Source organism: Oreochromis niloticus, linkage group LG3 (assembly GCF_001858045.2).
Source record: "Oreochromis niloticus isolate F11D_XX linkage group LG3, O_niloticus_UMD_NMBU, whole genome shotgun sequence".
In the NCBI taxonomy this organism is placed as follows: Eukaryota; Metazoa; Chordata; class Actinopteri; order Cichliformes; family Cichlidae; genus Oreochromis; species Oreochromis niloticus.
Window position 1 is genome coordinate 28,624,981 of NC_031967.2, and position 24,323 is coordinate 28,649,303.

Sequence of the window (24,323 nt, forward strand, 5' to 3'; positions counted from 1 at the left end):
AATCAGTCATTTGTTTAATAGTAATTTAACATTATATAATTCACATATAAAACTATGAATTGTAATTTTAAATGGTTTAAAAGCATGTAGAATAGCATATGTAGGCAAGTATATTTCTGCTTTTTTATCAAGAAGCAAAGACAAAAAGGAAAAAAAAAAAAAAGAAACAGGGCAGGGTTCGGTGGTTGAATCATCCGTCCCCACCAATGCCAAAACCAAATCTACGCCCTTGTCTTACTGTGTCCACACAATGCATCTAGTGGCATCACTGGCTGTGGTACCCTGACATTCCCTAACTGTTGTTTTGGCAACAATATGAGGAGCTGAAGGAGTTCTCAGAATCTGCACTACCAGGTACCTTTGTCCTTTTATCAGCAAGACCTGGAATCTACATTCCAGTTATTAGAGCCACTTCAGAGAATTCTACAAGTTATACAGTGCACTTAGCTACAAAGGATTTCTACTGTCTCCATTATTACAATATAGTAATATAGTAGCTGTATGCTACATGAAGAGTTAATTTAACCTCAGTTTTTTGCAGCAGGCCGACATAATGAAAAAACCCAAGCCTATTGTTTATTTTTGTTTATATGTTTCTGGAAATTTTTTTAGTTGTCCAATTGCACTAAAACACACAGCTACAATTACCCAGAACTATATTTTAAGATAGAATTGAATAGAATGGCCCTTTATTGTCATTGTACATTTACAATGAAATTGAGGGTGCTCTACACCAACTGTGCAGGACTAAAATATAAAGATGTAAGATCCTACAGTGCTTACTGTATCACACCATCTTCTGAGTCTCTTCCAAAAATATCTCATCAATCCTTTTCTGGCTATGACAAGTTCCTTTCTCTCACTTTTGATTTTCCTTAGCACTTTATGTCACACTATTTCACTTTGCATTTGTGCCTGGCAGCAGATTGTTGCACCAGCTCAAAATACCAGTGATTAGAAACAGTACTGACCTTTGTACCTCATGTGAGTCAGTTACTAACACCAACTTGTAATTCAACAAATGCTCTCTTTACCATGTCAGTACATAAAAAAAGCAATTTCTTTTTGTTCTGATATGATTTTCTTTGTTTCTGGAAACAAAGACAATTTTCTTTGAGAAAATGTTAACACTCCTATTTAGTTTTAGAATACCTTGAATATTTAGTATACTGGTTAGTCTGACAGAAAGATGGTGTTTTTATTGTTAAACATCACAATGACATCATTTTCAGATTCCACTAAAAAAAGCAATTCTTGATTTGTTTTTTTTTCCATTTATCTTTGCCGTCATTGATTTCTATATCTAGTTTGTTATTTTGAAACATTATACATGCTGTTTATAAATCTAAAGCAAAGAGTGTCCTGTTATTTTGTCTTAGATGTAACTGAATAAATTTAACTAAAGTATTAACAAGCAAGCCTAAAACAAACCCCATTATATTTCTTGCAGACCAAACACGGAGTATTGCAACAAGCATTTAAATATGAAAGATTAAACTAATTCTTCAAGAACTGCTCAAACTTAGTGTACATAAACTTCACAAGACTCCAACAATTTTAAGACTGTCGAGTATCTTTACCTTTATTTTCTTTAAAAACTTTACAAGAAAGTGTTTCTTGTCCTCAAGTAGAAAACATGTCATTAGAAACAGGCTTACAGTATACTAGAGAAAATGAGAAATGGGTGAACCACAGTCTATAACATTAAGTTGTCTCTATACTCACATTCACTGTGAAGTCATTACCATTTTTTGCAGTCAAAGGGCATACAGTAAATACTGTAACATTTTAATCTGCAACCTGTTTGTCAGCAAAGACAGTAATCTCTGAAAATCTCCTTTTCTAACTGACATCAAAAAGTTCCCTGTAAGGTCATAACATTTGTCCCCAGTAGGAAACCTGTGGGGGGGGGGATTCCCCACATGATGTTAGAAAAAACCTGGTACTACATTTGTGTTTTAATCATAGTGAAATTAAACATAGTAGAAAACATTTATTCGTCATCGTCGTCATCGTCGTCGTCATCATCATCGTCATCATCATCATCGTCGTCATCGTCGTCATCATCATCATCATCGTCGTCATCGTCGTCATCATCATCATCATCGTCGTCGTCGTCGTCATCGTCGTCGTCGTCATCGTCGTCGTCGTCATCGTCGTCGTCATCATTATCTGGATCAATCTTTCCAGACAGAACATCCTCGATCCACTTTTCGAGCTCATCAGCTGTTGGCATGTCATCGTCATCATCCATTTCCATCCACACGCTGTCAGCCTGCCGGTGACAGACATTTATACATTCAAAAGAAAAAATCACATTTATGCACATGGCCGACTGATTTCCTTTATAACAGTTATGTGTTAATGGCATGTGCTCGCCTCACACATTAGACAATAAAGGAACCACAAAGTCTCCCCTTTCTTTCATATAGATTGCCTTCAGGGTTGATTTGACTACTTGTTAACAGTTGCTGGATGGGCAAGTTTCCCTCTCCTTCAACTTGTTACTTGGTCTCCTCTACTACCCTCAACCCTATTTGGTCATTAGCAAGTGCCAGCAAGGGAATCAAAATGGCAAATTTAGAAACCATGCAACTAAACAAAGAGCTCACTATTAAGCTCCATTAAGAACCTGATTCATGTAAGGCCTCGTCAGGACTGTTGTATTTGTGTCACATTTGATACATTTTTGTTAGACAGTAACAATTATAGTTACTTTAAGAAAAGTTACAGTCAAAGTGCTTTAATCTTTCAGAGACTGTTTGGCAATGGCACCAACAAATAGACCATGGTGATGAGCGTTGTTAAACAATTAGAAATGAGCCTGGATGGATGGATGGATGGATGGGTAGTTACACATGAATTTTAGGGTTTTTCCCTCTTTTGATTATCAAAGCATGAGGTAATGACCATTTGATTATCTCATGCCTGTTTTTTTATGGGTTAGCGGAAAGTTTGCTTACATCCTCAACATCAACTACACCAATCTGAGGAGAAGAGAGGTCAATGCGGAAGGTTTTTTCCCAGTATGGAACCAGCTGAAACGAGAAACAGACAAAAGGAAAAGAAAAGAAAGCATTAGATGGAGACAGTTTTTTTTTTTTTAAATCATTAGGGTAATTTTTATCCTGTAAGTAGATTACGTCAAGAACACAAATAATTTCCAATGTAGTAGATATGCACTTTAACTGAGAAAAATTCATACCAGAGGGAAATTATCAGGATCAATCCAGATGATGCTGAGGTTAGGGTTATCAGTGTTATCACGTGCCACTTCCTTGAGAATTTCCAGGAATTCAAAGCCATCTAGAGATGAAGAAAGGTCAGCTATTGTACCAGTAATACTGAATTATGAGGTTCATATATGAACTTCGCACTGATTTAATTCATGAGCCATTTCCTCCCATCCACCCTGTGCTGGTGTGTTGGATAAGAACTGAAAAGGGTGCTCTGGAGTCTGAACAGAGCCCTGCCAGCTGCACCCACTAACCCAAGCCCTTATCCCAGGTTTCCACCTTTTAGCCAAAGCCCTAGCCTCTTCTTTCCTATCACTGGCCCAGCTCTTTTACAACCTCTGCATTAGTGTGTCCACATCAGTTCACCTGTTTAGTTCTAACACTTAGGCAGAAAATCACCTGGGTCATCTTCCTCAGCAAAGGCAACAATGTGTTCTCCATCAATGTCATCCTCCTGCGAGTGCAAAAGAGGAGGTTAATGAAACCATTTCAAATATTTATGCTCTAAAATAACAACAAAAGTATCTCTGAATATGATAAATTTAATATTTTAAGTTTTATTAATCACAAAGCAATCTCAGATCTCTTACCCAGATCTCATACATGCTGTAAGGCTCAAGTTTCCTCAGAGTGGTCCTGAAACATAAAACAATTTTAAAGTTTATAAACACAAAACAGTTTTGTTTTGTTTTTTTTATTCCCAGTTTAATGTAAAAATAACAAGAATATTTTGTCATATATCACTTATATGGATAAGATGATGATGTATTAAAACATGACCACCATTATTGTAATTAAGTTATGGTTAACAACAGACATTTTCACAAGATCATGCATATTCTAGCACAAGAACTGCTTTAAAAGTTACTAGCAACAACAGTGCAGGGGTGGAGCGTAATAGGAGCTACCACTAGATGGAGCTGCTACATCAGTGTACAGCATGAGGACAAAACTCCATTATACTACATATAAAACCACACACACACACACACACTTTACTGCTATAATAACATGTTTTTATTTAATTTCATTTTATTTTGTTTCTCTTGGTCCTCTCTGTGAAACCCGATTTAAAAACGTTGGAAACTCACAAACAGCCACATATATCCTTAAGCTCGTAATGTCAGTATCCCACCTATCATGCTGCTCAATGAATTCAACAATCTCAGACTCGATGTAGGGCTTTCCTGGAATAGGGACAGGTTCATCCATAAATGGCTCATAGAAATCAACCTCATTGATCTTCAGTTTCAGCTTCTTGGCAATCTGAAAGAAAAGAGAAATCAATGAACTATGATAGAAAAAAAGCAGCAAAGCAGTGACTTTTAAATGTTTTAGGCACTCGATACAAAGTAAATCCATACTATAAAATATACGGTACCAAGCTCAGTGATATAACCTTAAAACTTGAAATTAAAATTGCTAAAATGTCTCAACATAATAGAAATACTCAATCAGGCAGTTTAAACCTTGGGGTCAAATGTGGCATAGAATTTGACGAAAGGGTGGAACTCCTCAGCAGCATCTTTATACTCAGTGAAATCTGCATGGTAAAAACAAAAGGAAAGAAAAAAAACATTTCCACATTTTAAAAAAAGCAGTATTAATTGCTTAGGGTTTTTGTGAAACTCAGCCTTTAAGTCTTAATTTTTTACATACGAGAAGATTTTTCACTCTTGAAGTAGCCGACAAGCCTGATGACCTCATCCATGTTGTGGAAACCCTTAAGCTCACGGTCGTTGCCAATGATCTCCACGGGATCTTCAATCACCTGACAAAACAACAATAAAATGACGGAACTGTAAGTTCAGTTTATTAACATCTTAAAGTTGGATAGAAATTAATACTTACATTAATTTAGCAATCCTTTTTAAAGAAAATACAACTGAAAAATAAATTGACATGCATGTACAACAGGTGTATCGTAAAGTTAACCGCAGCTGAATTTAAACATCCTTAATGAATGACAAGAATTTACTTACATCATAAAGAAACTCAACCAAGGTGTCGGCGGCCAGCTCTCCATCATACTCAATAATCTCGTTATCGGCAAAGATGTAGATACTCTCCACTTCATCCAGACCTGGTGCAAGAAAAGTGTTTCATTATAATAATATTTAATTTCATAGATTTTTAAATCACATTTATTTTTGCCCTGGTGCAGCAATACTGTCAGTTATTAAATAGTGCAATAATGTGTACCATGTTTTAGGTACACAAAAACTTTTTATTAACAAAAGAAAGAATCAACTGGAAATATCTGTTTTATCTTTTTTTCTACTGTAAAATATATCATATATCATTGATTAAAACTGATATACTATAAGCAAAATAGTATAACATACAATACAATACAGTAGCAAACTGATGAGAGTTTGATGAGAGCATTTTTTTTTTTTGCACATTAAGTGACAGCATAAAGAAAGGCTGTGAGACAAGTGGTGGGATGTGATAGATTTGCATTGATCCAAAGACCCTCGTTTTTCCAGCAATGTTTCTGTCATGCTCACCAAGCTTCTTGGCAACAGTTGCATCCTTCTTTTCATCCACCAAGCCAAACCCAATGTCCTCATCATCAAAATCATCCAGAACTTGGGCTGCAAGCTATATAAAGGGATAAAGACAGAAAGAAATGAGTTGAGCATGTGGAGGGGGATGGAAAAGAGGCAAATGAAGTGAATGTTGTATCTACTGTCATACCTAGGTTGATTATGCCTCAGACTGATATTTGTGATTCACTGCTCTGACAATGGTGGGCATTTTTTAATCCCTGAACACCATTGAAAATAGATTTTTGATTTCATTTACACAAGTAAACCCTTGGCATTTCATCTCATTTTCAAGGCTTAAAGGCCAAAGCTTTGGATTGCTGCCTTGCACTTTCTCAATCTCAATGAAACCAAAGCCAACAATTGACAGCCCTCGTGGCTGGCAAGAGAAGAGGAAAGACAGCAGGCTTTCCATAAGAACAAGAGAGCCAACTACGTCAAGGATAAGAGACGTCGCAACAGGTGTGGTTGGAAATAAGAGAAGCTCGTATTTAGTGAACGCATACATGCACATACATATTTAAACAAACTGTAAACATACAGCTTATTCTTTCTCTTCACACAAGTTCAGAAACCATTTCAAACATATACATTTTTCCATTTGTACTCACTTCTTATTTTGTATTACATACATACCTAACATGATGACCGCCGGTTTAAATATAAAGTTGCACTATGAAGTGAGTCAAAAGCATAATACAGCAGCCTGCAAAGCAGCATTGCAAAATGGGTAGCATTCATAAGTGACAAAATGCTCCAAAGCACCAGCAGTAAGAGCCGTAAACTGTGGAAAGCATCCCCTACTTCACTTTAGAGACAGTCTTTAATGCCATCCATTCTTTTGGTTTCCCAAGTTCAGACTGAGTAGCTTATGTCTGAGTTGTCTTTTTTTTTCAAGGCTAATTTCTCCCAAATCAGTAAAAACAAAAACACGTGCGCACTCTTTCTTAGTCTATCGATGCTAAGCGTTTTCAAAGTAGCTTCCAAAAGTTGGATTAGCCCAGAACAGAACCTCCATAGCACTGCATTATGTTTTTGCCACTTTATTTTACACAATTCATACTGAGAGGATATTGTTATAAATATTGAAGAAAAGCAGCATGGTTAGCTTTAGCTATATTAGCTTTAGCAGTTTTCTAGGCATTAAGCTATGCTAAACTAGCCACCTGCTAGCAAAACATGATACAATTGGTACTGGCCTTTATCTATTTAAAAGTAATTATCATCTCAAAATGCTTTTTTTTCTTTAAGAAATAAATTTCTTTGACTTATTCTCCACCAATGAACAATGGAAGAAGATAAAATGTGATTTGTGTTACATAAAGCCTCACCTGCACGCCTCACTGTTAGCTGTTTTCTAACTAATTTGAAGTATAGCTCATTAGATTTAATTTTAAAGTGTTTTCACAAACTAAATACTATAAAGAGTTGTATAAAAAATTAAACAACATGATTCTTTTTAATGATTTGGGTGAAGTAGTCGCTTGTTGCCGATGGTTGCATTGCTGTATGGATAAATAGGAAGGAGGATGGATGGACATGTTAGAGTTTAATTAACAGATCAAGCTTTTTCAAAGAGTATACACTTACTTTTCAGAAACGTGAAGTTAAACTTGCACAGCCCAAGCTGCTGCTGCTGCTGCTGGACTTTTTTTGGTCTGTGGTGCATGTTGTAACGTCACATGATCAGTCAACGAGTAGAAGAATTGGAACAATCAGCAGATACTTCAGCAGCAAAGAAATCCTTATTTTACAGCCCAGCTTTGAAACACTTGACACAAGAGGCAGACCTTAACATACCTGATAGATAAATGCTGCTTGACTTGTGATCAACTGCAAGAAGAAGTAATGCTTTAGGGGAATGCACAGTGTCTTGGTTTACAGCAAATTGGAAAGGCCCTCACTGCAGACAGACAGCTTACACTGAGATTATACAAAGGACTATCATGACCCAAGGACTTCATGCACAAATGTACTCCAAGTATTGAAATACTGATCCTGCAAATTAAAAAAAATAACTAAATGGAACTACTACATTCAATTATTGAATTTTTTTTTTATTCCATTCCAAGTGGCAACCTCTGGAGTCCAAAAGTGCATGAAACTGCAGTTCCTCAAGGTAACTACACACTCTACCTTCCATTCCAGATACACACTATATGGACAAAAGTACTTGTCCACCTACACATTACACCTACAGGAGATGCTCAGCCATGGAAATCTATGCCATGACAGTGCATGCCACAATGTTAATGCCAGAGGAGGTTTGCAACTCTGCAGTTATATGAATCAGCAGAGTGTTGGTAACTTTTAGATACTATGCACTTCAGCACTCGGTGACCCTGCTCTGTAACTTCCTTACAGCTTCCACTCTGCAATAAAACAGCTTATAGTTGACTGAGGAATATCTAAGAGGGAAGAAATCTTAAGAACTGATTTCTTGTATATCCTGCTTTTGTCTATTACAGTCGATTACTTCTGGTTCCAAAAATGCCAACATGCCAAACTTGTTGCTTGAAAATAATAAGTCACAAATTAGTGGTGACGTCTGAGGTTTTTTTTATTTGAGAAATTTCTGTTTGAGGATAATAAGATTTTACATTTTACTTTTTTTATATTCAGATATGGAGTTTTATAAGGCAATCTGAATTAAAGTAGCTTTTACAAACAACGGCGTCAGAAGTTATTTATCACAAGAGGCCCTGAAGTATAATAGATTAGATTCTGGGTGCTTGCTGTGGGGAGAGAAGGCAGGTAGAGATGATAAATAGAAGAAGCTGATCAATAGAGGATGATGCACAAAAAGTAAAGATTTACATGAACCGTGTCCAATCATGCTGACCAGCTTTGTCCTCAGGGTCTCATTTCTTTTCTAATGTCAAGATCACCCCTTTTCTATCTTGAGATATATATGTATTTTTTTATATATCTCACCTCACTTCACCCTGCTTATCTGTTCCCTTGCTATCACCCAACCCATGCAGAAATCTGAGTGCGCAGAGCCAAGTTAGAGGTCAGCAGCGTAATTACTTGGCTCCAGCTGCTAATGCCCAGTCACAGTCGGCTTGTCACGTGATCCCGATGAGGGCAGAGCACCAAGGTGAGTTGTCAAAAACATGCTCCGGCTCCCTGCTGCGCTTGGCTGTGGCATCAAATGCTGAGAAATGATTGAGAGCATAGACTGTACAGTGCAGTAGGGGATCACATTTCCTCCAGTATACAACTGTCCACTGCCTACTATGATGATGCTAGCAGGTTAGCCTGCAAGCATCATCGGTGTGAGTGGAAGATGTTTGTACAACTGAGCAACCCTTGTAAAATTGCATCAGTTGTACATAATGCAAAACTCAGCTGCACAAATTTAGCATCAAAGCTTATATAGGCATTCATGAAATTATTTCCTATTTCACAAGAAATTTGTAATTAGTCATCTGTGTCAAAAGCAGCCAATGGTGGTTTGGGCATCTGGCTAGGATCCCTTTGGAGGGTTTCCAAAAATGCCCAGTTGGAAGCGGACACTGGAGCAGATGCAGAACTCGCCGGAGAGACACATATCTCATCTGACCTCAGCATCCCCCACCAGGAGGAACTGGAAAATTTTGCTGACATCTAGAATACCCCACTTGGCTTGCTGCCACACTCAACTTCAGATAAGCAAAAGATGAATGGGTGGACACAACACTAAAAAGTTTACAAAGTCTTACCTAACAAAAGTGTAAAGTCCAATTTTACCCAACGCAGGACTATGTTCATAACACAGGGCTTTCCAGACACTTCACATATATCGCTAAAACAATTTAAGACACAAATGAGAAGAATATAATTATATTAATATGAATGCCTTCCATCAATACACCAACACCATTTGCACAGCATCTATCGAGACAAACATCCATTCTTTCAGTTATTTCCATTTTTACTTATTTTTCTAAGTTTCTCTATAATAAGTTTCAATGTAGGTTCTTCAAAATGATAGTGGTAAAAGTATATTAACAGTAACCCACCCAATAAATCAGAATCATCACCTACTAATAGCTAGGTGAAGTTATGTCCTCTATTATCTGATCCTTGTAAGATCTTTACTTACAATAAAAAGTGTGTTGAGGCTGAATTGATTTATTAAAGTTTTGAGAGGTTGATGCAAAACAGTTTAGTGTCAGATTTATATCCTTTCACCTTGTTTAAACAAAGTATTTAGCAAGCATCAGACATGTTCTCTGAAAACTGAGTCTTTCTTGAGATCTTTTATTATGTCCACCTTTATATTTCAAGAGAAAAACAAGGTGTTGTTTGTCATGTTGAAAGTCGGTCATGCGTAACCGACTGACTTCAGTAAAAAAGCTTTGAACTTAAGTTTCAGTGTAATAATGCCAGCATGTACTGTGGGTTTGTTCTGGGTATGTAAACCATATTTTATGTCATGGTTCTGGGCCGTTTTGACCCAGCATTTTGAGTTTCCTATATTTTGATATGATTCTGTATTATGGGTTATGTTCTGATTCTTTTGTTGTGCTGTGTTGATTATTATTATCGTGTGTTTTGGTTTCTGCTTTGTGTTTTCAGCCCCTCCTCTGTTCTGTCCCTGGTCCCAGTGTCTGTGTGAGTCTGTGTCTGTGTCTGTAAGTTCAGTCACTGTACTTCCTGTTTTACTTTGGTAGTCTTCAGTCTGTGTGCGTCAGGTTCTGTCTTGCTGTACTCCGTCTCATTGTTGTGTCAGCCGTGTCTCCCAGGTGTTTGCTCTTTGCCCTGTTCCCCTTCTGTGTTTAGTGTCTGCGTCTGCTCCTGCTCGTCGTCGCGTTGTACCCTCAAACTCGCCTGTGTGTTCCGTTTAAAGTTCAGTTCCTAGTATCTCCAATTAACGTTGTTTGAGTCTTTAAGTTTACTTTTGCCTCCGTAAGTCCTGCACTTGGGTCCTTCAGCCTGCCTGCCTGCACACAGCCATGACATGTTATCAGTAACACATTCGACATCATATACCCAGCATTCTTCTTCATCCATAACTCAACCATAAATGTCATTCCCTCCTCCAGTGAAAGTTCATGAAAAGAGCTGACCTAGTTGCTGTTTCCCTCTCTGTCGTTGGTTTAGCTATGACTGAGACATTTTTGCTTTGCACCAGTGCATTTCTGGTCTATTTCTTAAGTGAACACATGAGCAGTTGATGAATCATACGTGTGTGTGTGTGTGTGTGTGTGCGTCACATTATGATGTAAGTCACTCAGTGAAAACCTAAGGGACACAAACCCAATCTCAGCCTGTAGTAGATTTGCTGTTAGCTTTGTCACTACTCCTTTAAAAAACATTAATATTTGTTCCTTAAGCTCAATTTTTTAGTGAATACATTGTTATATTTATGCACATTTTCTCACAGGGTTTTGTGTTCCTCTCTGTTATATATGCTGAAGACACATAGTGGCTTTGTCATAAAAGATGCTGTTGTATGATAATGACATTTAGGTAAAATAAATAACATCAATTCTGACAATGCGACAATATTATTATTCTTAAAAAATGAAATAAGAAAATGATGGTAAAATCAACTGCATAGTATACTGCAAATCAGTCTGTAACATGCACAATAAAAAGGCAGAAAACTAATATTCTCTAGGCTCTGGACTGCAACTCCAAAACTGCTTAATCTTTAAAATGAAGAAACATTAAAAGCTTGTCACAGCAGGAATATTTCCCATTTTCCTGTAGAAGCTGGTGTCCTGGGATCTGTGCAAAATTAGAAGTTCAGCTGGCTTTCCTCCTCTCAGCCAGACAGTAAATTAGTAATGGCTGCTGTAACACATCAGGACGTTCTACACTAGACTGTTACATAACACTGCACCGGGGTGGTCATGAAAGATTCAGACACAACAGCACATAAAAAAACCCACTCTGACTTCCCACTAGTGAGCGTAACTGCACTATTCACAAGGAGAGAGTCTGGGATTTTCCACAGAGATAAGACTTTCAAAGCTACTGTCTTTTCAAATGAATAATTTTAGTTAATACAATTTTAAACAATCTTATAGATTTCTATTTTAAGTTGATTCTATTTTTTACTTCAGCTCAGCGTGCTTTCTCAGGAGATCTGATGAAATGCATGGAAAGCTTTTGGAAACCTCAGAGGCACAGAAGCTGATTCCCTACAGCACACTGTGAGGACAGAAACGTCTGGGACCATCTGTGAATCTCCTGTATTTGTCAGGCCCACTGTGGAGAGTTAGACAAGAAAAAAGAAAAACTGCACATATGTTATTTTACTAAAGCCATTTAATAGATAAGAGGTGTGCCAATGCAGCCATGAGAGTCTGTGCACACACGATTGCCTTCCAGTGAGACACATACTAGGAACAGTGATGTGTACTACTCAAAAATATATTTCACCAACTATAGCAAAAATGGTACACCTGCAACCATTTGCATAAATGATGGCTGTTTTCAATTTGACTAGTGCCGTAAACTATCCATTAGCAAGCATGCACGTTTTATTTATTTATTCTTGCACAAGAAAAAAAGAGGAAAGGAAAAACTGATTAAAGTTGATGCATTAACTGAGCATGCTGATTTACTGTCAGACCGTGATATATTGCTTGGCGACCTAATTAGAGCTTTTGTTAAAGTTATTGGCACATGTGTGTTTCCAGCAACTCACAATGCTCTGTTACCTTACAGTATACAGGAAGTTAGATTTGTCAGCATTTTTTTTTACAGTGCACCATCTTTAAAATACCAGAAAAGCTGTTGCAGACTGTACACCAATAATTTAAAAAAATGTCCTCTACTGTATAATATGAACTCCACAGCACAGTGCTTTCAGCTGTTTGGCTGACATTATAATGTCGTTTTAGTATTTCTGTTGCAACCCCCATAAACAACCATCTACCCAGGGTGCAATCTGGACATGTCGCCAGTCAATCGCAGGGTAAACAGGACAACAATTCACACTTAAATTCACATCTATGGACAGTTTTAGAATCTCCTATTAACCTAACCCCATGCATGTCTTTGGACTGTGGGAGGAAACCTGAGTACCTGTAGAGAACCCACGCAGACACTGGAAGAACATGCTGTCCGCATAGAAAGACCGCGGCCATTTTAACCCAGGCTACCTCCACCACACACAAACACCGAAAACCAAAACACACCCTAATCAAGGTCTTGAAAAATAACTACAATTATCTTTAAGTTTGATGATTTCAACTTAACTTAACCTGACTGGTCAGCAAGTAGTTGCTGGAGGTTACTGGCTATTGCCAAGTGAAATTAGTAACAAACATGGGAAATGGACTGACTCTTATATAACACTTTTCTACTCTCCCGGAGCATTCAAATATCCCAAACTGTCCCAAAAAAGCTGTCTCAAAATTCTCCTTGTGATTGAATTAAGTGGATTTATGTGGTCCATAGTCTACATGCAAGATGGTGACTTACCAAGTCAACCTTCAGTCCTTCAAAGCAGAAGATGTGCCTGATGCTGAAACCAAGACATTTTAAAAAGGCACAACATGTTTTCATTCACTACCACTTGGTGTTGGCAAGTTTATGTCCTCCATACAAACTGCAGGTGAGAGCAGCAAAACTTTAGCAACCAAAGCAACTGCAAGTGAGATTCAGTGCCTCTTTGTGACCAATTTCACACTAGCGACTACAGAAACCTCCATCAACCACTCACACAGTTAGCAGGGGAATCCACATTTTCCCCATACAGGTCTCTCTTCCTGAATCCTGACAAATTATACATTTCCATAATTTCTGCAAAGAACTAAAAAATAAAACACTGTATTGTACTGGAAAAAAAACAATATCTAGCTGTAAATATGTTTTCTTCTATTTCTACAGTGCTAAATTTATGGTTGTATCTCTGCAGTAAACTGGAAGAAAACAATTTCATGCATGTGCTTTACTATAAATCACAAGTGGTGAAAAACCAATGAGAAATTGCCTTAAAGCAAATTTGTTGTTGTACTAAAGTACTTCTGCACTTTGCTCTCAGTGCTGTCTTTATTCAGGTCCATCACTTTGTGGAATATAGATGTAAGCTGGGGTTTCAAAGTCACATAATTCATATTTAAATTTTTAATAGTGCACCTTGATCCCTCCCATTTCCCTAACATCCTTCTGCAATGAATAAATGATATGTAGACAGGCGCACATGCAAATAAAAGAGGTGTGGGTTAAAGAATGTTTAGAGGATGGAAAAGGCAAAAATGTGTGTGTGTATGTGTGTGTGTGTGTGTGTGTGTGTGTGTGTGTGTTATGTTGAGGCAGAAAGAGAGGATAGCATGGTAATTTATAAATGATTGTACACATGGAAAAAGCAACTCATACATAAAACACTGCCCATGTCAGCGACTGGCAAGCTGTGTAGCATCGCACTTTGCAACATGGATGGATAGATGGATGGAAGCAGTTGATAAAGAATCAGGCATAGAAAAATACATCTGGTTGTGTTATCTCAAAATTGAATGCACTCCCATACCATTTTTCTTTTATTATGACCAATTTTGAGCTATCTGGTAGAACAAGCAAATACCCAGAAACCCTGCCACACGACAAAAGTCAATAATAGCAGAATTTCATTAGGGAAAACTGAGTTTGTTGGCATGAGACACTGCTCTCCGTTGCAGCTGCACTTCATATCCAGGCCCATTGTGGCTGACAGCTGCTTGATGGAGCCCTATAGCGATGATAAACCTGTCAAGTGGTTTTACCAAACAATATTGCAGATGTGCAAATGTAATCTGGGGAGGCTGTTTATGAAAATACTCAACGCTATTCATCTGCAGAGATGGCATGGTGTCTCTGTGATTATATTCGGGAATATATTTTATAAAATCACATTAACTAGCTCGAATTTTTATGCCTCCGAAAGATTGAACAGATAATTTAACGCCTGGTAGAGTTTCAGTGCGATCAACCCGAGAACAGTAGTTTATCATATTTACCTTTCATGAATAGACAAAAAACACAGTATCCAGGTATCATATTGTTCCATATATCCTCGGGCCATATGCATTACTGACCACAGAGATGCATAGTCACACCTGGGATTATTGAGAAATGGTAGAAAAAGATAGAAAAACAGACATTGCATAAAAGCTTCATGCATATATTACCACACGAGGCTGCAAAAACACAATTTCAACTCTTTCACTCCAACCAAATAAGGAGTTACACTCTTCTATTATTATAAACAGCAGGTGGGTTTTGACATGGATCAAACTGGAGCAGCCAGAATGCCAGTGTCGCTGGCAAACAAACATCTTTATCTATCAACACGGATGAGATGATGCCGCAGAATAACACCAAGGACAGTTCACGTATGCATAACTCCTGTCGTATCCAATGATATCACATCTGACAAATTAGTTCTTAATTTAGTATGTCTTTCACACTTTTAAGTGGGGGACCAGGGAAGAAGATAAGACAGGATTTAGCTCTCTCACAACTCAAAAGCTGTGTTACTCTATGTTACATTTTGGTAGGTGTGTTACTCGTCACTCTTTAGATTAAGAATTTCAGTTTACTTATTTGTCCCCTATAATTTAGCCTTGAATTTGAAGAATGACTCAGATGCTGTCAGATTACCTTCAAGACTTGTGTGCATAGCAATTTATTTAAGCTGATGGACAGACACACCTTTTCCAGTAGTACCTCCTTGGGTGGCTTGGTACCAGGTACTTTTTTAGTACCTACTTGGCCTCGAGTTCCAAGCAATCTGTGGCAATCCAAATATGTGACACCAACACTTCAAATGACTGCTTGCCACCGATTGGCCAGTCAATGCCGTCATTTGATGAGTCATCAAAGCACAGGGAGAAAGAGACGATAGCATGATTTTCTTTTACAAAAATCAAGGTTTCAAAAATCAAAGTCATTTTTGAAACCTGACAACGAAGGAAATGGCTGCACAAAAGCACTGTGGTCCTCAAGTCTGACAAAAAGCCATAGACTGAGCAGCAGGTAAATCACCTCGACATCCTCCATTGCTGTGTTGTGTCACATGCAAAAGACCGTTCAGCTGAACTGCAGTCAAGGTACTATAAGGGCTATAAGTACACCTTATGATTCAGTAACTCGTCGAATTACTTTTATCAGCAATAACTTGAAGTAATCATTTTTTGTATGACTTTGTCAGTCTCTTCCACTGTTGTGGATTAATTTTTGGCCACTCTTCTTTAAGATGCTGGTTCAGTTCACTGAGGTTTGTAGCCATTCATTGATGAACAGCTCTCACCACAGCATTTCAGTCAGGTTAAGGTTTGGGCTCTGATTGGATAATTGTAACACTTTGATTCAAACAAACCTCTACTTTTATAGAGGTGCTCACACTTTCTGATGATCGTCCAATTAATTGTATTTGAATAGCAGCACCCGAGTGCTACTTACTTTCTTAACTCCAATGGAAGCAGTGTACTTAGTTTTTCACAGCACTGCAATGCAAATTAGATTACAACTATTGTAACGCGCTCTGATAATCAAATAATATACTGTGGATGTTGGACATAGGAGTTAATATGGTCACTGATTTAGATGAGTGTATTTAGCTCAATTTAACGGATAATTGTTACCCCTTATTTTGCTTTTTATTCAACAGCTGCAGCAACAGTTGGTTTTTAAGTCTGGCCATTCAGATTAGTTGTATTTTTTAAACCCATGGCCCATAATTTTAAACAGTGTGGGCAACAAAAGCAAACTTCTGTTTCACTGTTGCTGAAATTTATTGCAGATTTCTAATTATGTACACAAAGAAATTCACATTATTATTCACAGATTCAAAACAAGACATAAAGTTACTGTCTTTTTGACTGCGTCATTTCAAAAGCTGGCATCCTACACCCTGTTTTTGAGGATTTTTTCTGGGATTTCTGATTAACAAGAAATCAGCTGCTTCAAATTATAATTTATCAGTAGCTAAATTTAAGGTGCATTAGTAGTGTACTATTAACCCAACCAACCAAGACCATTCAAATGTAAGCCTGATTTATATTTGGGGGAAGGCTTCAGCAGTCACTTTGAATAACAGTTACCACAGCGACAGCGTGACCTTTTCCCGGATCTCTCTGAGGATGGAAGAAGATTAGACAAGACAACTCAGAGGCCTCCTTCAAACGATTGAGACTTCCTGCACAATATTGGACAACGTGCCTTGTGTGCACCCATGTGACTTTTTTTTAGCTATTAATATAACAACTACTTATAACTTAATAATTCCATTCTCCCTGGAGAAACACAGAAGGAAATGAACAATACGTCTATTCACTCTTGCCCAGCACTGTATTATTCGGTTAATAAAAATAAGGCACTATATGTCTTATTTAATGCTGCTGTGAATATTTGTAAAATCCAGGAGGACAGTGTATTGTGTTTGTCAAGACATATAAAGATTGAGGTGATCGCCAACGTCAGACAGTGTGATGCTGTTTGAACCATGACTCTGTTTGCACTTTTGTGGCAAATCTATGTAACAGTTAAATTCAGTCTGGAAGTTGTGTATCAAATTGGGTGGGAGATAGACAGCTCCATACACACAGTTACATGCCAACTACGTGGATGGATGTTTATGACATGATTCATTGGCTTTGGAATAATTTTAGCAGTTCATTTTGCTATACTTTAAATATAACTCAACTACAAGAAAAGGTGATGTGAAATAAACATGTCACAGCTTTTTGGTGACTGATTTGGTGACATCAGAGAAGACAATCAATCATCTTGGAATACAAATATTAAACCCTGAAGCAGCAGAAGACCACACCTGGTGCCACCCCTGTCAGCTAAGAACAAGAAACTGAGGCTACAATTTGCATGAGCTCACCAAAATTTGACAACATAAGAAACTGGAAAAACATTGGCTGGTCTGATATATTTTGATTTCTGCTGTAACATTTGCATGGCGTGATCAGAATTTGGTGTAAAAAAACATGAAGGATGGATCCATCCTGCTTTGTATCAATGGCCCAGGCTGCTTGCATCAGTGTAATGGGATGTGGGATACTTCCTTGGCACACTTTGTACCCCTTAGTACCAAATGAGCATTGCCTACCTGAGTATTATTACTGACCAGGCCCAACCCTTTATGGTAACAGTGTACGGTCTTCTGATGGCTGCTTACGGCAGGTTAATACACGATGTCACAAAGCTTAAATCATGCCAAACTGGTTTGTTGAAGATGACAATGAGTTCATTATACTCAAATGACCTCCACAATCATCAGATCTCAGTGTAGTCAAACAGCTTGGCGAACTGGATCCTCCCATTATGGATGAGATTATAATGGGACAACAAATCTACATTAACTATGTGATGCAATCAAGTCATTATGGACCAAAATCTATGAGCAATGTTTCCAGCATCTTGTTAAATCTATACCACGAAGAATAAGACAATTCTGAAGGCGAGTGGGTCCAGGCCAGTATTAGTGAGGTTTAACTAATGAAATGGCTGGTGTAAGGCAGATTCAAGTAAAATCAGTCCCATCTCCACAGAGATCAAAAGAGAAACTCAAAAGTGAGGCAACTTCATTAAAAGTTCTTGTGAATGATGATGAAAACCTAAACACAACATGTCTATTTTTTATCGTGTTTTTATGAAGAAAATGCTTAGTTAGGCATGAGGACAGAATATGAAAATAAAACTTTGCAAAATAGTCTCTAAAGCTTTAAAGCTTTTCCAGACATGTTCTTTGTAAACTGTTATTCACTGATTAAAAAAAATAACAATTTAAGAAAAAATGAATTCATTGATGTCACTGATTTCTGAAAATACTGAAATTCTGATGTTGAGATGGAGTAAACCAAGAAGGAAAGGAGTAATTTGATGTGGTTCCTGCTGTGTTCACGGTTTACTTTGTACAGTTTACTGGATGGTACCAAGGGTACCATAGCAACATTGTCTGCAAAACAGAGAGCGGGTGTGTTGCTCAAGAGTGTGGCAAGAAAAAGACTCCTGCAATCTGAGCCCGGTGGAGAGATTGGTGAGTATGAGCATTTACAGTACATAGCAAGCCAAAGATCAGAGTTCAAATCTGAAGATGGACAAAGAAAGAAAGCAGAAAAATAAATTATGATCAATTTTGGCAAAATTGCTTATGAATCTAAAGTTTTCATATTACAGATACAATTATTTTAATGTGTTTAACCAGCGTAACATTGAGTCCTTACTCATTTTAATCACTGCTTTTGGCACTTAGATGTTAATTTTGCTTCTCATCCGTTAGTCTTTAATCATATCCTAATGACTTCTGCTTTGTAATATTTGTCATAATAATGTCTGTCATAATAATGAGATATATTTATAGCTGTTGGTGCTGCAGGTGGAGGTTGTATTTTAAGACCAGCACATCAGGTCTTTCAAGTCTAACCACTGCCATCTAAATTTGCTTCCACTCCATTAAACAGATTGTTGCTGTCACTTTGCAGCACTGTTGGACATGTGTGATTAAACTCCCACATATCGCATGGAACTAAATAAATGCATGGTGAGAGATAAATTTATACTCGGTTGCCTGGTGAAGCATGAAAACTTCTATCAAATTATCACTTTTTATTCTTCTGTCACCTCTTTATCAACATGTCAACAAGGAAAAAATGCACTTCCAGATTCTGCTGACATGCTAATTAACTGTAACAGTAAAGTAGTAGATTCAGCAAGGACAATTCAGCATGTGCTACTCATTTATATGTCAGGTTTTTTTAGTTTAGTTTTTTTTTTGGGGGGGGGGGGGGGGGGGGGGGGTTGAGGGGAAGTGTGCTCTTTTTATATAAATAATATATAATTAAGGGAATCTTATTTATTTAAAATGACTTAGGTAGCTGAAGCAGCAATGCCTCAGGTATTACAATATGGTGTCTTGAAAGCACCATATCGTGTTCTTGGCCAGTGTAAATTACTAATTTAGGTTTAATTATTGATTTCTGTTCACTCAGAATTGAAACACTATAATTTAATAAAACAATTTTTTTCACAACATTTTCATAAACCCTAGCTTCTACAAGTAAAGGGTGTGATTTGATTCTGTGAGATTACAGACTAATGTAACAACAGCTGTGGTCAAAGGTGACATGTTGGACATGTTTTTGGAGTGACTAAGTCTTTGCAGCACACTGTGGAAAGTGCTGAGTTTGCTGGTGACGTATTTCACTAGTGCGCTCATCATTTACCAGAGTTTGTTTCCAGTGTGTAAATATCTTTTTGACTTGCTCTCTGGATTTGTGATGTGTCTGTATGTGTCTGTGTCTAGCCAGCATGATCTTCATATGATATTCCAACATATGTACAATTAATTGAGCTTCTTTACAAACACATGCAGTTATATGTCATTCACTGCATTCAAGTAATGCTAGGATGAGTATAAAAATCTCTGAAAACAACTACAGTGGCTTGCAATAGTATTCGGCCCCCTTGAACTTTTCCACATTTTGTCACATTACAGCCACAAACATGAATCAATGTTATTGGAATTCCACATGAAAGACCAATACAAAGTGGGCCTGAATAATTACGCACACCCCACTTTTCAGTTATTTATTTGTAAAAATTGTTTGGAATCATGTGTAATTTTCGTTCCACTTCTCACGTGTACACCACTTTGTATTGGTCTTTCACGTGGAATTCCAATAAAATTGATTCATGTTTGTGGCTGTAATGTGACAAAATGTGGAAAAGTTCAAGGGGGCCGAATACTTTTGCAAGCCACTGTAAGTTGTAATTGATACCAACTTCTAGTCCTCAAAGTGAAAATTCATGCTTCTCATTTGGTGTTATTGTCTGAAATCTATGAAGTCTATGTGATCATCCTGAAATAACACAGAATTGTTTTCACTTTACAAAGTCTGTGTGAAGCGATGAGCAGGTGGTCAGAGGCACAAGCATGCCCAACATTTGATCAAGGAACCAAAGTTTGACTCTTATCTGGGATTATTTTCAGTTATACTTTTACTTGCTGCTTTCATTCTACAGTGCACAGGTTACTTGTAATACTTCACCACTTGCAAAAACCACCTATAGAAAATTTTCTGAGTGCAGGTCTTTTCAATATATATAATCTGCTGGCACACCAACTGTGGCTGCAAGTCATAACTACATTTCTATTTCTATTTAAATAAAGGCCATGCATGAAAACCCTAAATAAAACATAATTATAGTTTGACATTTACTGAAATTAAGATAATCAAGTCAATGTTAATAAACATTGTAATATATTTATATTTATTTTGTTGAAAAGCAAAAAGAAAGAAAGAAAGAAAAAAACTGATGAATAAATACATCCCATCATACTTGTCATTCCTCTCTTTTAAACAAAATTAATAAAGATCTGAGCCCCTGAGCTCTCCACTTTAATAATTCATACTTTCAGATTCATAGGTAGTAATGACCAGCTATTTTAAGCATCCCCCTTGGAGCAGAAGGGGATGGTTCGTGATTGGTCACGACTGGCGGGAAGTCAGTAAGACAGTAACAGTCCAGCAGGGACATGCTCCACTAAGCATCTCTTTCTCCAGCCAAGAAGCAGCACTTGGCCCCACAGATAGGAAATTGATCAGATCCAGTGACTTGGGTGTGTAAATGATGGTTTAAGACTTCAGCCTGTGTCCAAGGGGGCATGTAGTAATACAAAACAGTGTGTGTAAATGAGGGAGATGTAGTTGATGTGAAATATGGCCTTAAACTCTCACCAGGGCTTTAGCCTCTTGCTAAGCATGCAGCTCTGTCCCAGTCTATTTCCAGCGGTGACTTATGCAGTCTAGTGTAAGGTACACTGCGCTTCTGTAAGAAGACACTTCTGCTCTGACAAGCAAAAGGCTGCTATGGTGAATATACTGGCTGACAGCAGGACCCAGGTGCATCAGCTGTGGGCTGTCTAATAAAGAGTTGTTCATATTTATTCACCTAATAAAAGTCTTCAGAGCAGGCATACTCTCCCTCTTCCTTTGGCTGATTAGCAGTATCTCTGGAATAATCTATGAGTAAGTGCCTGCCTCAGAGGTGCTTAAAGGAGAAAAGGCTCATTTACTTCTGCTTTTGCGACATTCTGGCTTTGCCTATATTTGCTATTGCACTTAAATCACATGCCATGCAGATAAATGAGCATGACATCATGTTATCCCATAATTGATGATGTTAGACTAAAGGCGATTTGTAATAGGTTATATTTGTACTGTATACAACATTTTAGGCTTATTAACATAGCTAGAGGTAACCTGTGTGCAGCATTCAATATGGTTAACCACAATATTTTCCCAGAGAGATTGTAACACACTGTTGGTTTTAAAGAAGCTGCACTGCAGAGGTTTGAATTGTATCTATGTGATTCCAGTGTGTGTATGAAAATGGGGAGGCTCCTCAGACATGAAAATTGCAAAGTTCCAGAGGGTGCTCTGCTGGGATGGATACTTTTTATATTGAACATGTGTCCCTGCGTACATTGTCATTGCTATGCAGATGATACCGAGCTTTATTTATCCATGAATCCAGATGATACAAGTCAACTATAAAGGCATGTCTTAAAGACAAAGGCCGGGATGACCTTGTATGAAATTCATACAAAACTTATTGTTCTAAAAATAGCTTATTTTAGCTGCCCTATTATTCAATCAGAGGTCAAAGCAGTAGATCCACATACGTATTTTACACAATTGTGCCAGGATGTTGTGTCCTTTGAAGTCTCAAACCAGGGAGCGGTCGCATGTTAGGTCATTGTGTTAACCACTACCCTATTGGCCACTGCGTAAACCCTATAAGATCAACAAGATTTATATTTTATGATAATAAATGAATAATATAAATTTCTTTCCAATTTCCATCCACTTCATGGTCATGTGTGGGCTTCCAACCTGTCACAGAGCTAACGCATAGAGACAAACTACTATACACCAATGAACCTAAACCAAAGCATGTGTTTGGACTATGGGAGGAAACCACAGTATCCCGATGCATCCCTCACAGACACAGGAAGAACACCACACCACTGTCCTGCCTCATTCCCATGTGGGAATTAAGAAATCTACAGAACAGCATGAGGCACAATGAAAAAATTATATATTTTGCGGTCATGACTACCGGTATTCAGTATTCGTGAGACTTTAATGTCTAAATCTCATTGTTTTTTCACCAGATTTTTGTCACTGTTCTGCAGTTACTTTTGCAAAACTTATATTTTATGTATTTCTACAATGGTTAGCATGGTTGGTGTAGTTTTATAAAGGCTGCAACATAATTTCACCTGAGTTTTACTTCAATAAGAATCCAAGTCTCTCCTGAATGATATAAGCAAGCAGCTACAGGGGTCAATTAAATCAAGTTCAACAAATAATGAACAGATAATCATCAGCATCAACCATAACTAAAGGTAGCTGGGTTAAATGAACAAGCTGCATGACACAATGAAATGTAAATATGCAACAAGTGTCCACATGGACAGGTTATCCTGCAAGGTCTTCACAAAGTTTCAGTTATTTCTGTGAGTTTATTGTGTGAAGATACATAGTTCAAATTATGCTCAACACTGAAACTGGAATCATTGTATGATAATAATCTAGACTTCCAGATAAGTACGCCCCTGTATCTTTTTCCTCCACGTGTTCCTGCCTCTCTAAAGCATTCATCCATGGGCAGCGATACCCGTGAGATGCCACAATTGAATGATCTATTAATCCTTCAACTTGGCCTCACAGAATAATCTGTTCTTTTTTGCCTTTCTTCTTAAATGTCAAATGGGTAATACCACTCATTAATAACCCTAAGTGTGAAAGCTGCGACTGCATCCAGGAACCCCCAGTGTGGTGCCAAATTGCCCATCTGAAACCTTTCCCTCACTCCCCTCACTCCCCTCCTCCCACCAAGCCCCTTCACACCCATGCACCACATATTCATTCAGTGTCATTATTTGGCAGAGACCCACCTCCAGGGCAAGCTCCTCTATCTGCAACTGCTTCATGGCACTGCGATTCCCATCCACATTTTTGTGGTAGTAAAGCACCATTACGTCATACTTCTTCATGATGGACTTGTAGTTCTTGGCACTGAGTTCATGGACACGGTCTTTGCCATCATACTCAGGGATCTCCAAGCCCTTCTCTCCCCAGGACAGGGTCCCCAAAGAGGCGAAGACCCCTAAAAACACCCAGCACCATTTCATGGTTATCGTCACCTGTTCGTTGCAAGAACTCCTCTTCTCAATGCCTGGTGATAGCGGGGTAGAAGGGCAACTAAAATACTCTTTAAGAAGTTAATGTTGTCCCTAACACAACTTAGTGTCTTCTTCTTGTCCCCGCAGGCTAGAGAAGAGCAGGCCTGACATTAACACCCTCCTTTTAAAACGGATTTGCACATGGTTTTGTTGATGTCACTAGCTAAAGAGGGTGGTACCATTTTGTGGGGCAGTAAAGGGGGCACAATACTGATCCTGCCCTTCCACAAGCCATTGGCTGCCCAAAATGTAGGAATGACAGTGGCGGGGTCAGTCAGGGTGGGCAGTGCTCAGGAAAATAGCAAATGGGTGGCAACATAGGAGGAGCCATGTTTAGGCTGTAGAGCCACCTGTTTG

At 38.0% G+C, this 24,323-nt stretch overlaps 1 protein-coding gene across 2 annotated transcripts; it reads right to left on the bottom strand.

Moving 5' to 3' along the window:
• Positions 1-1,555: 1,555 nt before the first annotated feature.
• Positions 1,556-24,110, bottom strand: LOC100701309 (calsequestrin-1). Of its 2 annotated transcripts, XM_019354030.1 has the most exons (12): positions 23,679-24,110; positions 7,586-7,618; positions 5,747-5,840; positions 5,219-5,319; positions 4,896-5,007; positions 4,706-4,779; positions 4,372-4,502; positions 3,827-3,872; positions 3,636-3,690; positions 3,206-3,306; positions 2,964-3,038; positions 1,556-2,275 (listed from the first exon to the last, which is right to left on the bottom strand). In XM_019354030.1, the coding sequence occupies exons 1-12, from the start codon at positions 23,913-23,915 to the stop codon at positions 1,994-1,996; spliced, it is 1,341 nt and encodes a 446-aa protein (XP_019209575.1). In that variant the 5' UTR covers positions 23,916-24,110; the 3' UTR covers positions 1,556-1,993. The 2 variants fall into 2 exon arrangements, with proteins under 2 accessions (XP_019209575.1, XP_019209576.1); XM_019354031.1 differs by lacking the exon at positions 7,586-7,618 and having other exon boundaries at positions 23,679-24,109.
• Positions 24,111-24,323: the final 213 nt, after the last annotated feature.